Below are 23,151 nucleotides of genomic sequence, written 5' to 3'. Positions count from 1 at the left end.
TAAATCAGTAGGTCAGAAAAAGATGGAAGACAGCTTATTAAGAGATAAGATGTGTGCATATAAACAGGAAAGTTATTTTACTGGATGATTTCAATACTTTGGAAACACCCAAACATTTAGAGTCTGAGTTACATGAGTTCTTCAAGACCAAGTGTTTGAAGACAGCTGTAAGAGGCAGTACACATTTTGACTTTGTAATGATATGGTAAGTAACATACATCAAAAGGAATCTATGCTGTCGTCAGGGAATTGTGACCACATAAGTACCAAGTTCATTGTAATCTGAGATTAAGAAACACAAAGGGCTAGACACAAGGTATTTAATTGTAAAATAGCTATTCTAAAAGCAATGAGGAAACTGCTTAAGCAAATTGATTGACAGGGCTTGTTCCATAACGTTTCTGCAGATAAGTGGAATATACATACTGCTGAACACGCGGGATAAATGCATGCTTAAGGTCAGCAAGCTTAGACTAAACAAGCATGACCCAAATCAGAAGCAAAATAAAGAGGAAGGGGAACCTGTATAAATAATACAGAGGAAAGAACTGACTGGAATGAACATAGGAGCTTAGAGAAATATTTTAAAAACAGTGATCAGAGGAGTAAGCCAGAGACATGAAGGAAAATAGAACAGCAGACTATAGTGTAACATGAAGATTGTCTTTCATGTTTCAATAAGAAGGCAGTCAGAGAATTGAGAAGAACTCCAGAAGAAGGAAATGGAGCTAAATTCAAGGATGTGCATCTGATAGATTCCTCCAGGTCTTCACAGAAGTAGAATACCCCCTCAAGCGGCAGGAACCAAAACAGAATGAATGACTTCAATGTCAGTGCGATAGAAGTTCCAACAAATTAAAGAGGGCTGAAACAAATTAAACCCATTTTATATATATATATATATTATTTATTCCAGAGTAGTAAGAGAAATGCTTTGTGAATCATACTGATCACTAGAGATTTAAACACTGAGAAAGTACTAGGAGCTTGGAAACAGGATAAAATGGTGCCAGTGTTCAAAAGTGGTTGAAATGCTAATGCAATAAACTATAGATGGGTTAGTCTTGCCTCAATGCCAAGTAAACAAGTGAAATTTAATATCAAGAGCTAACTTGGAGGTCATCATTACAGTAACAACCTAGTAAACAGTATTCAGCAAGTCTGAGAAGGGGAAGTTGTGATCTTTGTCAGAAGTGGCCACACAATTAGAATGTAGAAAGACTTTTGACTTGGTTACCCAAGAGTTCTTGCATAAGTGTCGTCTTAATTCCCAAACAATTGAAATAATGTTAGTTCTTCCCGCCACCAAAAAGAGCAAAAAACATTTATGCAGGCTCTTCAAATCTTGCTAATATTAATTTTTTATATGAATGTTTCCAGATTTCTCTGTAGTTACAGAGAACAGTTTTACCATTTTTTTGCAGATTCAATAAATTGAAACTTTATGCAGGGATTTGGATAAATAGAAAATTGAAGAGCAGGGAAATGGGACTAATTGAACAGCTCTTTCACAGAGTTGGTAGTGACATAGTGATCTGACTCAATGCCAGTACTGTATGATTTTAAGCTTATTTTCTTTTACTTTCAGATGGTTTATTGGTGATTGGTCTGAATGCAGCAAAACTTGCGATGGCGGAATGCGCATACGAACTGTATTGTGCATTAGGAAAATTGGTCCCTCTGAGGAAGAAACCCTAGATGACAGCCACTGTCTAACACACAGGCCTATTGAGAAAGAACCCTGTAACAACCAGTCCTGCCCACCACAATGGGTTGCACTCGATTGGTCAGAGGTACAGACAACAGAATGCTTCTTTACTTTTGTATTTATGTTTACTTTGTTCAAACATGTTGTGATTTAACTACATTCACTTTAAGTAGCAATCCCTGTCAACTTAAAATAAAAAGAATGAGAAATATAATTTTGGTATTATTGCTGAGTAATGAGTCTCGCGTGTGCTTATGTTAGACTCTGAACATTCTCTGTAGGGTGCTTGCTGAAAAGAACAATTTACGAGTAAAGGTTCTACAGCTAAAAAGCTTACGGTCATCTGATATTTTGCATCAATTATCCAAATGTTAGGGGCTTACTTTCATGGCTTGAAGATACATAATAACATTTACAGACTTTTAACGTGCAGCTCTTATTTGTGCATTTTCCTTTATACTTGCCAGTTATTTACAAAAAAATTGTTTTGAGCAAGCAAAATGCATATTTTTTTGCGTATCGCTTCACAGGCACAACAAAAGACAGGAGTTTCTCTTTATTGGTTTATCAAAATGTGGGATACTGGTTATAATGTAAAACCCTTCACTTGGGCCCAAACATTTCACTTACTTCGACAGAGCAATGCCAGAGAACAAAGTGAATTGTCGACTCTCAGCAGGAAATGTTTAGTAGTGAGATAGATATCAGAAACTACTTCCAATAGATGAATGTTGAATTTTCTTCTGGTTCCGTGCCTACTGATGGCATTATTGAGGAAGGCAGGGCTGAGCTGGGGGTGGCTGGCTTATTTCCTCCCTTAACTTGAATGAGCAGAATTTGGGAGCAACATTGGATCTCTGCCCTATTTTCTCTCTGCCAGAGTTTCATTGGGCAAAGGAGGGGTGATAGGCATTTCTTTCATTTTGCATCTTTTAGGTTATGTCAAAATAACTCATAGGATTTCTTGAATAATGCTATATCCAGTAGTAATGATTCCTCTTTATATGTCCAAGAGTGATGACTCCCCAATAAACTATGTATTGGAATGATGCCTCTGATATACCAGGATGATACCTCTGACATACTAGGTGTATAGCTGCCTAGCAGAAGAAGCCAGAAGTCTACCTACTGGACCTGGGCTTCAGGATTGGCCATTGATGTCACTTGCTGTTTTCCCCCTAACAGGTGTCCCATCCGACCCATAGGTCAGTCTGTTCAATTTCTGGTGCAGAAGAGATCCCATTCATAGGGATCAGAAATTTTCAACTTCACAAAACATTGTACATTTTTCAAAAGATATTACATTTCTCAATGTAAATGACTCTTACTAAACAGATGTGATTGAACATGTCTTCCAGTCAACCATGTTAATGGTCTTTTCAGTTATAACTGGATTCAGATGGCTTTTGGAATGGTCAATGCTGTGATCCATGATGTGTTTTTCTGATTAGCATGGGAGCCTGGCTGATACTTAAATTATTTTTAAGACACTTTTCTGCAATGCAATACTTACTACATGTCAGCATTCCTGAATTTGGTTGTGAAAGTTGTGAAAATGGCTGATTAAATATTAACATGTTGTTTTTATTCTAAATATGCACTCAGAGAATTTGAAGTTAGAGTTTATTTGGCTGAATGGTGTTTCGCTTAGATCTCATCATGCTTAATTATTATTCGGCTTCTTACATTGACACATTTTTTTAAGATTACCCTTAGCTATGAATTAAAATAAACAGTACATTTTATTTCTGATATAAATTCAGAAGTTACCACTGGTTCTGCCAGTAATTTGCTGCTAAGAGTCAACTGCAGAGGTCAGCTTCCTGCTTGTCTACCAGGGTTTTGCTGCTTGCCAGATCTCCCGCACAGGAGAGAGACAGAGAGACAGATGTAGAGGTAGAGAAAGGAATCTCCTGATGGGACACATGAAGAATCCCAACACTATGACTCAAATGCTACCCTCTTACAACTACTGTGTGTCTTACATTGCATCTTGGCTTTCATTTGTTGCAATTGTTTCCATTTTTTGAGAGCTTAGACAAGCACCAAGGGCCCGTGTTTCAAAAAAGTCCTAAATCTCAGCGTCACTGGTGGTTCATTTGCATAACTTCAATGATGATGATGATTGCTGAGGTGCAATGAGCTATCAACTTGCACCTTGTGACTTTTCAAAGTTATGAAATTTGTGGGGAGTCCAAGCTATAGAAGTTGCAGCACAGCAGGGAGAGGGCAAGTTACCTGAGCACAGCTCCAAAAGGCAGTCACATCTGTCACACTAGATAATTCAAATTCAATCTTTGATCAGGGTCAAGAGGTGAGTTGGGTTTTGGGACATAGGGGATAGCATTTGAAGAGCCTTGGCCTCTACAGTTGTCCAATCATTAGGAGGGTCTTGCAACTTGTGCGGACAAAGGTATGGATTGCAGGGAAGATGAGCAAACAGACGTTGTGGTGCAGGGAGCCATTCAAGTTAAGGGAGGAAATAAAAATGTAGTTGTGGAAAGGGACAGTATACGTAGGGGGATAGATACTGTTCTGGGCAGCTGTGAACATGAATCCTAAAGGCTGTGCTTTGGTTAAAGACATCTTGGGGTTGGAGAGAAATTTGGAGGAGGAGGGGTGACAAGCACTCTAAGATCCCTGTGTCACTCTAAACATCTAAATGTCTTGCTAATCATTGAATAGTGCCTTGTCTTGTTCCTTCTTCCAAAGTGCATTACTTCACATTTATCAAGGTTAAGTTCCATCTGCACTGATTTGCCCATCTGACCAATTTGTTTATATCTTTTTGTAACTTAACACCTTCATCCTCACTGTCAACTACCCGGCCAATCTTTATGTCATCTGCAAACGTATTTATCATGGCCTCCACTTTCTCATCTACATTGTTTGTGAATATCATAAACAATAAGGGACCCAACACTGATCACTATGGTACACCACTGCACACCAGGCTCCAGTCACACAAATGGCCTTCTTCAGCTATCCTCTATCTCCTGTCACCAAGCCAATTTTGGCTGCATCTTGCCAAGTTATCCTGGATCCCCTGTGCTTTTACCTTCTTTATCAGTTTCCCATGTGGGACCTTGTCAAAGGCTTTGCTGAAATCCATATAAACTTCATCAACCACCTCATCCAACATTGGTCACCTCCTTGAAGAATTCTACCAGATTTGTTAGTCATGACTTTCCTCTGACAAAGCTATGCTGACTATCCTTGATCAAACCTTGCCTCTCTAAATGAAGATTAATTTTCTACTTTGCTATTTTCAACAATTGTTTCCCTACCACTGGTATTGGATTCACTGGTCTATCGTTCTGTGGTCTAGGTGTACCACCTTTCTTGTGAAGTTGAACCACATTAGCTGTCCTCCAGTCCTTTGGCTCCTCCCCTTGGCCAAAAAACATTTAAAAATCCTTGAGTCCCACAGCAGCCTGGGATACAACTCATCTGGACTTGGGATTTGTCCACTTTTAAATACACCAAAACTTCCAATACCTCCTTGCTTCTTATTTCAGTCTGTTCAAGAACTTCATTGTCCATCTTCTCAAATTCTGTGCTTGCATCCATCCTTCCCCTGAGTAAAGGCAGATATGAAGTAGTCTTTTACCAGTCTAGCAGTGCCCTCTAATATTGTTAAAAATCACACAACATCAGGTTATAGTCCAACAGGTTTAATTGGAAGCACTAGCTTTCGGAGCACTGCTCCTTCATCAGATGGAGTGCACAATTGTAAGACGCAGAATTTATAGTAAAAGTTTACAGTGTGATGTAACTGAAATTATATATTGAAAAATACCTTGATTGTTTGTTGAGTCTTTCATCTGTTCGAATACCATGATAGTTTCACTTCTTTCATGTGTAAGTCACAAAACTTTTTTTAAAAGTTACATTCTCAGGTTAACTGTAACAATTAGGGCGGCACGGTGGCACAGTGGTTAGCACTGCTGCCTCACAGCACCAGAGACCCGGGTTCAATTCCCGACTCAGGCGACTGTGTGGAGTTTGCACGTTCTCCCCGTGTCTGCGTGGGTTTCCTCCGGGTGCTCTGGTTTCCTCCCACAGTCCAAAGATGTGCGGGTCAGGTGAATTGGCCATGCTAAATTGCCCGTAGTGTTAGTTAAGGGGTAAATGTAGGAGTATGGGTGGGTTGCGCTTCGGCGGGTCGGTGTGGACTTGTTGGGCCGAAGGGCCTGTTTCCACACTGTAAGTAATCTAATCTAATCTAAATTGGTGTCAGCCAGATAATGTTCTTGTTTGAAATGCATCTATTCTATGTATTCAGAAATATGCCTTTCATATCAGCATGAGCAACTCCATTGATTAATTCCTTAACCTAATTTGCCAGTTCACTTTAGCCAAATCTGCATTCATACCTTCATATTTGTCCTTATTAAAGTTTAAAACACTAGTCTAGGATCCTTTCTTCTTTCCAACATTAACTGTAAAATTCAATCATATTATGGACATTGCTACTTTGTGGTGGCTTAATTAAAAGGTCATTAATTAATCCTATCGCATAACACAATATCAGATCTATTTTCACTTGCTCCTGGTTGGCTTAGAACATGCTGTCCTAAGAAAGTATCTATGCATTTTTCTCCTAGGCTAACATGCCCACCTAATTTTTTCGAATCTATGTGTCAATTAAAATCTCCTGTAATTATCCCCTATGAATATCTTCCTGACAAGCTCCATATTTCTTTCTTTATAGTCCATCATATCCTGTGTTTATTGTCAGGGGGCCTGTACACCGTGCCCACAAGTGATTTTGTGCCTTTATATTTCTCATCTCTGCCCAAACCACTTCTGCATCCTGGTTTTCTGAAATTTGGTCATCCCTTTCTATTGTGCTAATGCTATCATCAGCAGATAAACCTTTCCATCTTTTCCAAGTTTCCCGTCCTTTCTAACTGTCCTGTAACCGTCAGTGTTCAGGTCCCAATATACGTCATTTGATGATCAGATCATACTTATTTATTTCTACTTGTGCTTTGAGTTCATCTGCTTTGTTTCAAATGTTACATACATTCAGATATGGAGCCTTTAGTTTTGTCCCTTTGCAATCGCGAGCCATTTTTTTGATATTCTTAGTTTTTTTAATTTGATTTGAACACTTGATCCTTTCCTCTGACAATCTCTTTATCATTTTCCAACATTCAAATAAAATTAACATTGGTAACTTTATTTCTGACATTCATTCCCGATGAAGGACTTTTGCCCGAAACTTCGATTTTCCTGCTCCTCAGATGCTGCCTGACCTGCTGTGCTTTTCCAGCATGACTCTAATCTTGACTCTAATCTCCAGCATCTGCAGTACCCACTTTCACCATCTTTATTTCTTGCCTGTAGTTAGAGTCTAAGAGACGTCCCTGCCAAATTGAGTAAATTAAATCTGCTAGTCATTAATATCCTTGAATTTACACATAGCCTGTTAGAAATTGGTCAACTCGAATCAATTGAAGATTCACTCCAGCAGCAACTTAAGCATCCTGCAATAGATGATTCACTTTTAAAGCAACCATATGTTACTATTCAGCAAGGTTGGTCTGGGGTCAAGTTGAAAGTACCTGAATGCCTACACCATCACTTTTGACTTTGAAATTAACTTAACTATGGATGAGAATTTAATATTTGAAATCCATAATGTCATACATCTGCTAACTGTGCTTTTGCACAAACTTTAGTTTTCTTGAAACTTTAAATAAATCTTCTGGCCACTGAGATGTCCACCCAAATAGTATTAGTCGCTTTAAATAATTGCTATCACCAGTGCCACCTTGTGCCAATACCTCTCTAACTATAGATGTAGCCATGTTATAAAGGTTTTTATTAATACATACAAAATTGCAAGTTATGTTGCAGTAGTTTCAGGAGCTGCAAACACCTTGCTGTTTTTTAGGTCTCACTCAGACAGGAGAAGAGGGAAAATGAGGAAATCACGTGAGGAGCCAACCTATGCTCACAATACTGCAATAGAATGCCCATGGAGCTGGATTTCTTATTAAGAACACAAGACTAAAAGACACTCATCCCTTTGTATGGAATTACATTTGATGGGACCAATGGTCAGACAATGGACCAGCCAACACCCTGTCCTCAGCCAAGGATCACAGACACCACCTGCCATTTTAGTAGAATCAGTTAACTTGGATAAGAAAAGGAATCAAATGTTTAATCTGTCTGATATTCCAGTTCAAAAGAGAATCAAGCACTTTCCCCTAATTTCTTATAATATCAACATTTATTTCAGTAGAGCACAGTGCTGATTAGAAATCAAATTTGGTCACATGCAGCAGCTAGTTTATGAATATTGAAAGTTTTTCATTGTTCACATTTCACTACTTAGGGCACTGCAGCAATTGCACAAACATTTATGCCAAATATTTATGAACTTTAAAAGAAGATTCTTTGCATTTTTAATGCTAAATTAGTTTGCTTTTTCTCTTTGCAAAATACTGATGTCTGAAGTGCTCATCCTACTACTCATTGAAAAAGCCTTCTTGGCTTCTGAAATGTTGAAATCTCTGAGTTTTGAAAGGTTAACATGCATTCTTGCTTCTTCTGCAGTGTACGCCAAAGTGTGGGCCAGGATTTAAGCATCGTATTGTTTTATGCAAAAGCAGTGACCTGAGCAAGACTTTCCCACCCTCTCATTGTTCAAGTGAAAGTAAGCCCCCAGCCCGGATCCGCTGCAGCTTAGGGCGCTGCCCACCACCTCGCTGGGTCACAGGAGAATGGGGCCAGGTAAGGGCACTCTTTTACATTTGTACTATTTGTACAGTTTTAGTGGACCAGTAAAAATGGTAGTGAATCAGTTTCTGGGATCAGTAAGGAAACATAAAGTTAATCACTGGTAGACCTCCCTTGGTGGGGTAGGAATGGGACTGGTAATGGTATCATTCTGGTTATTATTAGCTGTTGGAAATGATTTTCACTAAAAGCTTACAATCCTGTACTGGTATTTTGTAGTTAGCCTTTCTGCTCAAGCTAACTGTACACACCTTTATGGTTTTAATGTGATTATTTACCCAGATTGCAAGTTTTATGGATAGGTGCCTCTTAATTTTAATACGGATTGTGAATTTTATTGTTGAATGAACTCAATGAAAATATATGCTTCTTGTTTAAATCTTTGATCTAGCCTGGTCACTTATCATGGATCATTTACAAATTCCTCCTCATTTAGTCCCTGGTTATGGAGGTGATACGTGCATGGTATACAAAACAGAAAGATTTAGCTATTTGTTAAGGCTTACGCCTGTAGTCACATCACTGTAGCAAAAGAAATAAAAGAAAGCTGTCATTGTCAGACTACAGTGTGGATACCTTTCACAGCATTCAGGTTGACTTTGCAATGCTGTCATTGTTCATAAACTAGGCCATGGTCTTCCATAGAACAAACTCTCCTGTGCTGCCACAGACTGATCTTTCCTGGCCTGAACAGCAAAGAAAATGCAATGAAGTGAAAAACAAGTTCCACCAGGCTCAGAGACTTCCCTGTAGATCTTGAATGTTGATTGAAGCTGAGATCTCTCTCTTAGTCTCACTTCTTGTATGTGGTTTCTTCAGGCCTTGATTTGAACTTATTACCATAGCTGAGTGCCATTCCCACTGACCAATCAGCTCTCAACTTCATGGAGTGCTGGCCAATCAACACATGGCAGGGGATGGGTATCTGATTTTGAGCAATGGGGATGGGGTGAGGAACAGTTCTCAGTCATGCAGCCAGCCAGTGGACCTTCTGGACTGGGAAACAGTGCCAGGAGATTTCTACAAACAGCCCCAACTTTATTTTACTGGCAGAAACCAGTGTCTAAACGAAAATTTTAAAATATTTTGAATGGACCCCTGGCAGAAGTTGCTGGTTCTAAGTCTCAATACCTCCCCACAGCATTATTTCTGCTTAGATTTGCAAGTTATTCTGCTTTCTCCTATTGCATACCAATTACTTTTGTTACCGAGAGCAGCTAGCCACAGTTGCATTTTTCTCCCAATTTCAATTGATTTCACAGATACATAAGTACAGATGAGCTGTATTTGGTGTAAGGAAACTGTATAAATTGGTCTGACTTGTAGGGTTATTACAGAATGAAAAGAAGTTATTTAGTCTATCAAGTCCATACTGGCTGTGTGTGGAGAAATCTAATCATTTCTTCTCTTTTGCTTTACTTCTGTGTCTGTGCAAGTTTATTTCTCTCAAGTGCCCATATAATTTCCTTTCAAAAGCCTGATCATCTGTTCTTCCTGCACTCTTATAGGTGATGAGTTCCAGGTCATTACCACTCACTGCATGAAAATGTTCTTTTTCACCATCCTCCCTCTGTCTCTGTCCCCTCCTCTAGTCTTTATACCAGCTAATAGGAACAGTTTTGCTTTATTTACCTGATCCAAACGTGTCAGAATCTAATATGCCCTGATCAAATCTCCCCTGAATTTCACTTGCTAAAAGGTAAAGAAACACATTTTCTCCAATTTAACCTTATAATTAAAATCCCTGCCTCCGGAACCATTTTGGTAAATCTCCTCTGCACCTGCTCTAAGGCCCTCACATTTAGATTAGATTACTTACAGTGTGGAAACAGACCCTTCGGCCCAACAAGTCCACACCGACCTGCCGAAGTGCAACCCACCCATACCTTACATTTACCCCTTACCTAACACTACGGGCAATTTAGCATGGCCAATTCACCTGACCCGCACATCTTTGGACTGTGGGAGGAAACCGGAGCACCTGGAGGAAACCCACGCAGACACAGGGAGAACGTGCAAACTCCACACAGTCAGTCGCCTGAGTCGGGAATTGAACCCGGGTCTCAGGCGCTGTGAGACAGCAGTGCTAACCACTGTGCCACCGTGCTGCCCACATTTGCTGAAAGAATAACCAAAACTGAAAGCAAAACCCCAGCTATGGTCTAACCATTTATAAATGGGTTACCTTCGGGTTCTCGGGTTTTCTCCCACAATCCAAAGATGTGCAGGTCAGGTGAATTGGCCATGCTAAATTGGCCATAGTGTTGGATGAGAAAGTGAGGTCTGCAGATGCTGGAGTATCAGAGCTGAAAATGTGTTGCTGGAAAAGCGTAGCAGGTCAGGCAGCATCCAAGGAGCAGGAAATTCGACGTTTCGGGCATAAGCCCTTCATCATAGTGTTGGATGCATTAGTGAGGGGTAAATATAGGGTAGGGGAATGGGTCTGGGTGGGTCACTCTTCGAAGGGTTGGTGTGGACTTGTTGGGCCGAAGGCCTGTTTTCATATTATAGGAAATCTAATCTAATCAAAAATGTTAAGCAAAACTTACCTGCTTTTGAATTGGCTATCTTGCTTCATGAAGCACAAGATTTTTTATGCTTTCAACTCCCTCAAGATGTCCTTCCATCTTCATATGCATAGCATATTAATCCCTGAGGTTTCACTAATCATATTCACAGATCTGTACCATTAAGTATATTCCTTCTGCAAAATTGTATCACCTCAGTCTTCTGTATTAGGTTCCATCTGTCACTTGCCTGTCCACTCTGCTAACCTATCGACGTCTGGTTATAGTTGATTGGTATTATTCTCTCTGCTGGCCTCACCTCCAAGCTTTGAAACCTTTCTTCATATTCCAGTATCCAAGTCAAACACTGGTTCAGCACTCATGCACTCATGTTTGGGGAATACCACTGTCCATCAACCTGCAGTACAAGAAACATGTTTTATTTACCATGACTTACTGATTACTGTCCTTCAGCCTATTTTTCGATCAATAATTGTCTGTAATATTTGTCAAGGCTTTTTTTCATATTTATTGCCATTTTTATTTTCTCATGTCAACCAAAATTATATGGGTACTGAATTTAAAGTGAATTTGAAATAGTTCATTTGAGTAATGTAATTTTTATAGGCAATAAATAAATTAACATTTAATTTAAGCTATCTAAATTATTTTGTTGAGGTAATAAAAGCTGAGTTGGTCACTATGAAGTTACCTGTGGCCTGAAACAATTTGCTTTCAGTAGAAGTCTCTGGTAAAGGTAAATACATCTGGAGCAAAAATTATTTTGGATCACTATCAATGAAACATTGAAACTTACCAAAAGTTCTTTAAAGCTGTCTCTACGAGTTTGAAAGTAAAGCTGATTCATGTTATGGAGATAATTACCTTTCACTGCTCACATTGAACAATATAGAACTTGTAGTATTGAAACAGGCCATGCATCCTAAAAAGTATATGCCAGTGTTTATACTCCACTTAACCTACTTCCCATTCTAACTATCGCCAACCATTCTTTTTCCATCTATTCCTTTCTTATTCATATTTGCATCAGTCTTGAGTCACTAAAAGACATTAATCGTCTCTACCTCAACCATTCTATATTGCAATGAATTCCACATTCTGCCTACTCTCAGAGTACATTTGTGCCCTTTGTGGGCAGCATGGTAGCACAGTGGGCAGCATGGTAGCACAGTGGGCAGCATGGTAGCACAGTGGGCAGCACGGTAGCACAGTAGTTAGCACTGCAGCCTCACAGCACCAGAGACCCTGGTTCAATTCCCACTTTGGGTGACTCTCTGTGTGGAGTTTGCACATTCTCTGCGTGAGTTTCCTCCCACAGTCCATTTTATAAATGTGCAGGTTAGGTTGAATTGGCCATGCTAAATTGCCCGTAGTGTTAGGTGAAGTGGTAAATGTAGGGGAATGGGTCTGGGTGGGTTGCGCTTCGGCAGGTCTGTGTGGACTTGTTGAGTCGAAGGGCCTGTTTCCACACTGTAAGTAATCTAATCTAAAATTATTTTTTGCCTGCAGACTGTAGATCTGTTTCACTATTTTTATACAGGTGTTGAATAAGACTGTTAAATCAGTTTATCATTTGATGGCCTAGCAGAAGCATATCAGGCTTTGATTAAAGAAGTGTGGACATGTGTAATACTATATTTCAAGGAGAAATGAAATTAGTTCCAAGCCAGTATTTATTTACATGTATAAATATATCTAATTTAAAATGTGATTTACACAAAAGAAATCATGTTCTTATATTCGGCTTAGGAAACTTACAGCTTTCAAGATTCAACATGGAATTTAACAATTTCAGAAAATGAACACCCCATTTAATGTCTATTACCTGCCCTCACAATCCCAGGTCCTGACACAAAATGAGTTTCTTTCAGTACAAGAATGTGTTGCTGGAAAAGCACAGCAGGCCAGGCAGCATCCGGGGAGCAGGAGAATCGACATTTCAGGCCGGAGCCCTTCATCAGGAATATGTGCAGGTGAAACTGATTGATGTGGAAGGCTCCTTTGGGGCCTTGGATGGAGGTGAGAGAGGAGGTGTGGGCACAGGGTTTGCAATTCCTGCAGTGGCAGGGGAGGGTGAAGTGCAGATGAATTCCTGATAAAGGGCTCCAGCCCGGAAAGTCGATTCTCCTGCTCTCCGGATGCTTCCTGACCTGCTGTGCTTTTCCAGCAACAGACTCTCGTCTCTGATCTCCAGCGTCTGTAATCCTCACTTTCTTCTAGTTTCTTTCAGTACAACCAACCCATTTTCAACTAATTATTGTCTCCATTATCAGCTATCTAGCTTTGCTTTAAAAAAAGAAAGAACTGTGGATGCTGGAAATCTGAAACAAAAACAGAAATCATAGCTGGTCTGGGAGCATCTGTTGAGAGAAGTCAGAGATAACGTTTTGGATCCAGTGACCATTCTTCTGAACTGATGGCAGCTAGGAAAAGGAGGTTTTTAGACTCATAGAGTTATACAGCACGGAAACAGACTCTTCGGTCTGACTCATCCACATCATAACCTGACCTCATCTCATTTTCCAGAATTTGACCCATATCTCTCTAAACCCTTCCTAATCATGTGCCCATTCCGATGTGTTTTAAATGTTGTAATTGTGCCAACCTCCACCCCTTTCTCTGGCAGCTCATTCCATACAAACACTACCCTTTGCATGAAAACGTTGTTACTTAGATCCCTTCTATATCTTTGCCATCTCACCTGAAACCTATGTCTTCCAATTTTGGACTCTCCCAACGTGAGAAAATGACCTTGGCTATTCACCCACCCATGCCCCTCATGATTTTATAAACCTCCATAAGGTCACCCTTCAGCCCACAACATTCCAGAGAAAAGGCCTCTCCTTATAACTCAAACTCTTCAATCCTGGCAATATCCTTGTAAATCTTTTCGGAACCCTTTAAAGTTTAATAACATCTTTCCTATAGGAAGGAGCCCAGAATTAAACACAGAATTTTGAAAGTGGTCTCACCAATGTCCTCTACAGCTTCAATATGATGTCTCAACTCCTATACTCAACGTACTGACCAATGAAGGCAAGTGTTTCAGACAACATCTTCACTACCCTGTCTACCTGCGACTCCACTTTCAAGAAAATATGCAACCGCATCCCTTGGTCTCTTTGTTCAGTAACACTCCCCAGGGCCCTACCATTAAGTGTGTAAATCCTGGTTTTCCTTATCAAAATGCAATATCTTACGTTTATCTAAATTAAACTCCATCTGCCACTCATCGACCTGACATGGAGGAGGAGGGAGAGTAAATGATTGGCGGAGATGAAGCTCAAAGAGAGGGAAAAAAAGTTGGACATACAAAGGAGTAGATAAAGGTCAGTCTGGGGGAATGAATAGCTGCTAATGGGGATTATTAGTGGCTGACAGTGCATTGTGTGTGGTAGCAGCCCATGTGATGACAAGGCCTAGTGTGTGGTGGTGTTGGAAAGCATGGGGAAAAGTGCTCAAGGCCTAAAACTGTGGAACTCATTATTAACTCCAGAAGTCTGTAGCATTCCCAAGTCAGAAAATAAGGTGCTGTTCTTCCAACTTGTGCTGAGCTTCTCTGGAACACAACAGCAAGCCTGAGACAGAGATGTTGGCCCGAGCTTCTCTTTGTCCCTGACTTACTATCAACAATCCCTTTGTCTGTCTATCATTTCTTTTCACTATCTCTGAGCTCCCTCTCCACTCAGAAAAAGTGAGGACTGCAGATGCTGGAGATCAGAGTCAAGAGTGTGCATTCCTGTTGAAGGGCTTATGCCCGAAACGTCACTTCTCCTGCTCCTCGGATTCTGTCTGACCTGCTGTGCTTTTCCAGCACCACACTCTCGACACCCTCTCCACCTATCCGCCTCCTATCCACAACCTTCCCCCAAACTCAAGCCTCAGCATAAATACAACCTTTTCCGAGATGCTTCTAGTCTGAAGATGGGTCAGTGGACTCAAAACATGAATTATGTTTTCTCTCCACAGATACTGCCAGATATGTTGAGTTTCTCCAGCAATTTCTGTTTGTGTTCATTTCAGTTCTCCAGTATCTGCAATGCTTTGTTGTATTTTGGTGTTCTTGTATGAATTTTGTTTTTCTTTCACTTAAGTTCATTGTTGTATTTTTACAAGTTTACCTGATGATAGGTTGCAAAGTGGAGTTCTTTAAACAATGCTGCAGCAATCTGTTCTAAATCACTCTAGTTACCGACCCGCCCCAAAACTTCACCTGTGCTAACTTTCAAATACCTGTAATGTGAAATAGATTTTTGCACTTATCAGTGTAAGTGATATCTTCTTTGCTTCTTTGCCCAGAGGCAGGAGCTTGGTAGTTATTTGCTCAACATGATTTTCTTTCCTATGGGTAGAGCAAGGAGGCAGGCCCCGAGTCTGTCTCAGTCAGGATGGACATCAGATCCTGTGCTGTTGGTGTTAATCTGATCCACATATTCGCTGTCTAGCCAACAGGCCTAACTAGTCCCCCAGTAAGTGATATAAGTCTTTAATAGTGAAAGTCATTTCATTTTAAACACAGTTGTTAATATCAAGTAATCTGATTTTAGTATCACAGGGATCAGATGGAGATTAAACCTCCTTCTCCTCTGACTCAATTGTGTGTCTCAGAAAAGCCTACCCCACAGCAGAATTGTAAATGTTACCATTTCTCACACCAGCCACTTCATCCACTTTCTAAATGAAATTGTTTTATTCAGCGCCATTTATTTCTCTAAAGGGCAGTTTGTACAATGGATTTGTGCCCATTAGGAACTACCAATATATAGCATGGCCAGATGAAATACATATTGCATTACAGCAGGAGCTTGAAATACCACAACATAAAGTGGGACGCCATTCTGCATAAAAGTTCCAAGAATAAAGTCAGCAAATTTGGCTCAATCCTTTGCATCCATTTCCACTGATATTAATGAGCAGTTACGATAGCTTCACGATTATTGTTTTGGACGAGCAACCTAGATATTGTTTAGTTCAATTTCCACCATGACCCAGTTGCAAAATTAAGTGCAATAATTTTTGCCATTTCTGCACACCATGAATTTGCTAGCTTGTTGGAAAAACCTGACTGATTCACTAAGGCCCTCTGAGGAAGGGAATCTTCTATTCAATTAGAAGATTAGAAGTCTAGCTTACATATGTTCCTAGTCTCACATGGTGGTTGATTCTTAGTAACCTAAGGGCAACTGGCAATACATAATAAAAGTTACATTACCAATATTGCCCACATCCCAAAAGCAAATGTTCAAAATCTCCATCTTTTGATTTGCTGATTATTATTTAATTGATGTCAGCTGGCCCCTAAACTGCAAACCAGGGCATCTCATTCCAAAATGGGTCAATGTTCAGCATCATACTCCAAAATCCAGACTGAGCAACAAGACTTAAAACATTTGATCATGACCTTAAGACAACTATAATAAGTCTACAGCCTCAAATCAGACATCATGCGTGAAATATGCCATTTATTAGCCAGTAAGTAGATTGCCTTTATATTGTTTTAAGAAATCAAAAATAAACAACATTTCTAGATTGAAAAGTACCATAGTCCGGTACATATTAGTTTGGTATATACTGTACTAATGTAATTTTCTTGTAGTTTTGCAATAGTAAGGGGACTTTGTCCAATGTGACATTGATGTATATTAAGTAATATTTTTAACAGTATGCACATTTAGTGGAGAAATTATGGAAATGAATCATTGATACGAAGGACAAGCATTCTCCATGGACATCTGGCATTGTTATAAGTAATCAATCAGACATGGTAGTGCATTAACTTTTAAGGATCCAAAAGGACAGATCCATCAATTGTCCACTATAGTATTGTTTTGGATGTTTAAGTAGAAATTATATAAAAAGGAAGATCACAGGCAGGCTGGTGGTGAGGGTATACGTCAAAGCAATGTCATCTGATAGCAGGCCAGCAGTCATATTACACCAAATATACCCTTCAGGTCACTTCTGCTTTTTCCAGTGCCACATCAAGCCTAAGGATGTGCAGTCCACCAATATTTCTCAGATGACTGACACCATAAAGTTAACTGCAACCAGTGGCATATCCCTCCATCTTGCTATCCCTCCATTGCTAATACAATAAATCTTTTCAATTGTTGTATTAAAAAAAAAGTGTCAGCACATTACAAGATTAAAATCAAAATGTTCTTTAAACTAAGCATGCTTTCATTATCTATTTGCTGTCTACAAATGTTAACTATTCAACATGCATTTTTGTTTCTTTGTTATTGCAGTGTTCAGCACAGTGTGGTCTTGGCCAGCAGATGAGGACGGTCCAGTGCCTCTCATATACAGGTCAACCATCTAGTGAGTGTCCTGAAGCCCTTCGACCACCCTCAATGCAACAGTGTGAGAGCAAATGTGATGCTACTCCAATCACCAATGCAGAAGGTTGGTATTTAAAAATAATTTTAAAATAACAATAAGTTGAGGTGGTATTTTAAGGAATGAGTTTTAAGCATCTCTTCAGTTTGAATGGTTTCAGGTATTTTCATCCACAAGTTTTCTGGTAAGAGATGCTGGAATTTTCTAAATTGCTCCAGTGTGGTGTGTTGTTTGCTGGTTCAATTGCATGCATCTGTTACTTGTGCCAAAAAAGTTTCTGCCAAGTAAAAATAATGGGATTAGTAAACATTGGGATTTTCCTAAGTGCTGTTGCAAAACGAAGCAAGTTTGTGGATAGTACTTACGTTGAATTTTGTAAAAAAGAAGCAGATTTATGTCAATTGACGTAGACTTTATATTACAAATGTCAAATGACAAAATGAGTTCTAAGTACCAGCAGAGAACTTAACTCATTGACTTTCTTTGGAACACACTGCTTTGGCAGATAGTTACAAAACTTCCCCAATTTTTAACAACTGGGATTATGAAAATGCTTGATTGCTGTAAAACCCAAACTGAACAGTTATTTTGTTCTCACTTTGAACTACAACCTGTTTCTTCAACACACCATGTTTAATTTAACATCATATCATTGAATCCCTACAGTGTGTGGAAACAGGCCATTTGACCCAAAACGTCCACACCAACTTCTAAAGAGGGTCCCACCCAGACTCATCCCCATTGCCTAAACCTGTAAACTTGTATCTCCCATGGCTAGTACACCTAACTGACACATCCTTTGGCACTATGAGCAATTTAGCATGGCCAATCACCTAACCTGTACATCTTTGGACTGTGGGAGGAAACTAGAGCACCTGGAGGAAACGCAAGCAGACACGGGGAGAATGTGCAAAATATATGCTTTGTTTTGAAGCAGATTAGGTAATTCACAAATAGTCAAAATACATTTCTTAACAATAAATCACTAAAAAAATAATTTTTTGAGGAAACGTTTGTATGTTTTCTTCGTTGATGACAGAAGTAAGGGTGTATTTCGGAAAGAAATTTCAAACACTTGTGAAAGTTTATACCAATGACAGATATGCTTTTGAATTCAGCATCTGTTTGGGTTCTTGAATTATACTTTTTGAATTACAGTATTTGTTTGAAGTCAGACTTTGAAGCATTACTTTGTTAAGTGTGCTGTTTCAATTTCTGTTGAGACTATACTGGAGTACAAATACCAACCATCCAGTCTGAACTATAATGTATGAAATACAGTTCTGTCCCATTTCTTATAAGGTATGTGTGTGGCTACAGTATCCAGACAGTCCAAGGTCACCTGAAACTTGAACCACAATGCCATTTGACTCATTTTTCATGCAGTTTCAAATTTCATTGTCGTTTACATAGCATGTTCATGCACCTTTCACGGTAGCTCCAGTACTTTGTCATTTGTATTTATTGTTTTGACCGTAATGTATATCCTTGGCATATTCCACATCTGTAAATCAAGTGGTGGATATTCTTTACGATTCATTAATTCCAGACTAAGTTTCTTTTTAACCAATGGCTAGTCGAATCCCACAGAGAATGTCCTACTCATGGTTATTGTACATTTTACAAAAGTAAATCATAAGAAGATAAATCATGAACGTAGGCTATCTAAAGTGAAAACTGGAAATGCTTGAGATAAGCATCAGTAACTATCTGAAAGAGTAAAAAGCATTCATTTCTGGATGGGATCGTTTATCAGATCATGAAACCTTTTTTATTTCAGAAGAAGTTTACTTTGACATTGTTTTATAATTTATGCATTCTTATCAATGATAAAATTTTAGTCTGGTTTTAAAGGGAATTGATTTAACATGTTTGTATACAGGTACATATACATTCTTGAATGTTTTCAGAAATGAAATTGATTCCTTCTGCAACTTCTAGTCAGTACTGAGTTCAAAGATTCAGTCTAGTGCTTCGTAAACCTAGTTCCAATCTTTGCTGCCATAAAGTGACTTCATTATAATGAGTATGGGATTGGGATATTTAACCATACATGTGCATGATTAAAAATAAAAAGATAACGTAAAGCTTTATTTGAACAGAAAGGCTTAAAAACCTGGAAATCTCAAAAAAGAACAAATGCTGCAATGGTTCATCTGGAAAATAGTGGAGTCCTTCTGGTAGAAGCATATACAACTTGGAGTTGCACCATGTCAGTTCTGTTGCCTTATTCATTGCTGTCCATTCTTTTATTTTATAGAATGCAAAGATGTGAACAAAGTGGCTTACTGCCCATTGGTGCTGAAGTTCAAGTTCTGCAGCAGAGCCTACTTTAGACAGATGTGCTGTAAGACCTGCCAAGGACATTGACCTGAAGCAAGCCTCGTTAATTCTATCTTGGAAAACTATCCTCGTTCATTCTATCTTGGTGCCTGCCCTGAATTCACATAAAGGAATGGGATTTGATGTCCCCCAAACTCTACCCTGTGGAAAATGTAACCACTGGTCAGCTTCAGCTGACAATAATTTGCTGTTATTTTAACTTCTGTGAAGTGGGACTTTTTTAAAAAAACAAAGGTGCTGGACACAGAGAGGAGGAGATGCCAGTTCTAAGTTTTCTGCTCGGCAACATGAAAAACATTCAGCTGTTAGGAACATGCATGGTCACTTGTACAAATTGAATAGTTGGTTCATCTCCAGGGACCAGAAAGTTCATGTAATATATATTGGACCTCAAAAAGGGAGAGAACAGTCTGCATATGTTCAAAAGCTGATAAAGCAGAAAATAATTCTCTCAGCTTGCCTAGCTGTAAAAAACTCTGATAGAAATGATGTTTTCGATACACTACAAAAACATGACAATTATTTATCGCACATAACAGTGACCAAAAAAATTTTATAATATCGACTGATAAGTTATTTTAAAAAGAACCAAAAATGGAACACACTTTTTCTGTATGTGGTGCTAAATTTCTAGTACTTTCCACTGAAATTCTCTTTCCAATTTAAAGTAAAGTTGATGCCTCTACCCTGGAGTCATCAGTCAGGAGAATTAATACATTCAACAAATCTAAGTGAAGCAAACCATTAGATTGGTAGAGATGCAGGAATGCATCAAAATCAATGAAGATTTCTTGCTGCCAACTAAAATTAGAGCTTGTTGATAAAATATTTTATCATTAAACTCAGTAGATATCTTAAGATAAAAAGAAACACAGATGTTTCTGTTGAAGCCATTATAAAGTAAGGGGTGCCAGAGATCATAAGCTCAAGTGCTGTTCTGCCCATGTAAGTGATGTCTAGAGCTTGAATTCTACCACTCTAACCACCTTTGTTTATGCTACTGGTTTTGGAGTGGTCTCGACCGCACAGGCATCAGTTTTGTAAACCAGGCTCCATTCAACCAGTTCTGGTCAAGACCACCATTCTAGGCATAATGCAAAGACAGAATATCCACTTTGAAATGAGGCACACCTTTCAGCGAAGCTTGTAATAAAAAGAAAGGAAATAAATGCTCCAGCTGCTTCTCTGTTTCGAAAGGGGAAACACCTGTTTCGAAATCATTTCCGTGCTGCTAAACAGATAAATGCAGCCAAAGAATATTTGCAAAGGAGAAAATATAAATGTTAGAATATTTAGTAGCAATACTCTCACTAGGAATATTAAGCAATGCATTATGTTTAGATTTGACAATGTATTGTTACCTTAAATATATTTAAATGTGAAACCACATAGTATTGTATACTAAAGCTAAAAGATAGACATGATTCCAAAGCCCAGTGCTAGCAGAGTAAATGGCCTAGCTTGATTAAAGACTCAATATTGAGATAATAAAAGAGGATACTTGTTCAAGTAACTATAGTACTTGAAAACTTGCAGTTTGCAGCAGGTACTTTTTGAATGTGCATTTGTGTTGAACTGTGCCTCTTTTGTCGAGTGCAATGAACCTATCTTAAGTGAGAATATTTGTAAATCATTGTGTACAAAATCCATTAACATGCAAAACAGGGCACTTTTCATCAGTGAGGTGAGATTCTGTAGATTTTGAATGAAACAAATGTTTAGTAGAGTACATTTATTTTCATTTCAAAGGAATTATTTTAAAGTAATTTTCATGAAAATGTGATTTTTTAAAATAAAAAGAACTAACCAGCTAACTATACATCATGAAAATAACTAAGCAAGGATGTGATTTTTTTTACACAGAAATATACAAGTTGACAATTCTCTTTGATGGCAGTCTGCATAAGAAATTGTCATGTCACACGTTTGGTCTAAAGTCATAGCTATAAAGAAATCCTTTCTAATATAAATACAGACCAAGGAGGTTTTTCTTTGACAATCCATATATGATGTTGTGCTGCACACTCAAGTCATCACCATGAAAATCTTGTCTGTCATCTACTACCTCTCCACAGTAAACAGCTTTATTCCACACCACTATTGGCCATGTCAAAGTGGTGTTTGTTCAGACACCTATCACTAGGCTTGCTTAACAAACTCATTTCAGATATTGGACATCATTCTGAACAAAACCAGTCAGTCTACCTTGGTGTTGTTATGCCTTGAGAGGTCTAATAATATCATAAAAGGAATGGTGTGCTATGACACTCCCAAGAATAGGGCCTTCATAGCAGTACTTAATATTCCAGGCATGAGAATGTTTATCAATAAATGTTACCTTTCAACAAGGAGCTTTACTTAAAAAATTCTTCTTTACCTCAGATTAGGTATTTACATTTCAAAAACTTGTTTCCACAGATGGATTTTTATTCTGTGGTACTGGTGCTATATAAACAGGGAGTTGAATGTATAGAACAGCACTGAGAGTGAAAATAAAACAACTCCCTCAATATTGGATTGCATTATTAAAGGGAACAGAATGCAACGTGTGTATGAATTAACAAACTCAGAAAAACAACTTCAAACTGGGACTCAATGAATAAAACTGAAAATGGACCAGAAAATGTGTTCAAATAGCACAGTGCATTGCTGCTGCTACTTTGTAGCCACCTCAATACCAAAGTTGAATCCTTTCTATAGTTTTCAAACTGATAACAGAACCAGTTGTGCAAGCTGTAAAGGAATTTGACAGGCCTGCCATTGCTGAGAAGAACATTACATTGTAGCCAGTTCAATGAAGAGCCTAAGGCACACACTGCAGTATTATCGGCATCTGGTCACAGAAACTGAGAAAGGACTTATCCACAGATATATCCCCAAGGTGCATACTTCATGGAGAAATACACTTAATTATGGATTCTATTAATCACTGAATGTCACATAAATATTCTTATCCAGAATGGAAAACTAGCATTGTATTATTGTGATTAGTTGCTTATATTTTATATTCAGTATTAATGTGGTACACTGTTACTAAATATTTTCTTTTTTGTAAATTATATGCTAATTTATTGCCATGTTTCAAGACACTTGTTCTACATTCAATTCACTGCATAAATTGAAAGGTAATACTGAATACAGTGAAATGATATTCCATATTTGTGACACAGATTTTTTTCCTAGGTAATTTAAATCAATAAAGTGCAGCTTCCAAATGTTATCTTCTTGTTTAATTACATCAAGCATGAACTTGGTTATATACCCTGGTAATATGCATGCATTGTTTACATATGAGCTGAAGCAACACTATAAAGTTTTGGTGCAATCCCTAATTCAGACTTAATTTGTCAAGTCAAGGTTAAATACAGGTGAAGTTTAAAATTAGTTTTGCTACTGCAATCCCGTGGCAATAAAATTTCAAACATTTTGCTTCACTTTATGAATTTAAACTTGTAAATGTTTGTGTAGTGAATGGTTATA

General features: G+C 38.5%; 1 protein-coding gene across 4 annotated transcripts in view; it reads left to right on the top strand.

Moving 5' to 3' along the window:
- adamts6 (ADAM metallopeptidase with thrombospondin type 1 motif, 6) overlaps positions 1-22,802 on the top strand; it is a 326,411-nt gene extending 303,609 nt beyond the window's left edge. For 3 of the 4 annotated variants that reach the window (XM_060823800.1, XM_060823780.1, XM_060823790.1), the window contains 4 exons: positions 1,589-1,793; positions 8,279-8,455; positions 17,238-17,394; positions 19,589-22,802. In XM_060823800.1, the coding sequence (XP_060679783.1) occupies positions 1,589-1,793; positions 8,279-8,455; positions 17,238-17,394; positions 19,589-19,698 (649 nt within the window). In that variant the 3' untranslated portion in view covers positions 19,699-22,802. Of the gene's footprint in view, positions 1-1,588; positions 1,794-8,278; positions 8,456-17,237; positions 17,395-19,588 lie in introns of those variants that run through there. The other variant, XM_060823810.1, reaches the window with a different exon arrangement.
- Positions 22,803-23,151: the final 349 nt, after the last annotated feature.

Source organism: Hemiscyllium ocellatum, chromosome 1, assembly GCF_020745735.1.
Source record: "Hemiscyllium ocellatum isolate sHemOce1 chromosome 1, sHemOce1.pat.X.cur, whole genome shotgun sequence".
NCBI lineage: Eukaryota > Metazoa > Chordata > Chondrichthyes > Orectolobiformes > Hemiscylliidae > Hemiscyllium > Hemiscyllium ocellatum.
Note: the sequence above shows the minus strand (reverse complement) of the source record. Positions and strands in the feature narration are given on the sequence as shown.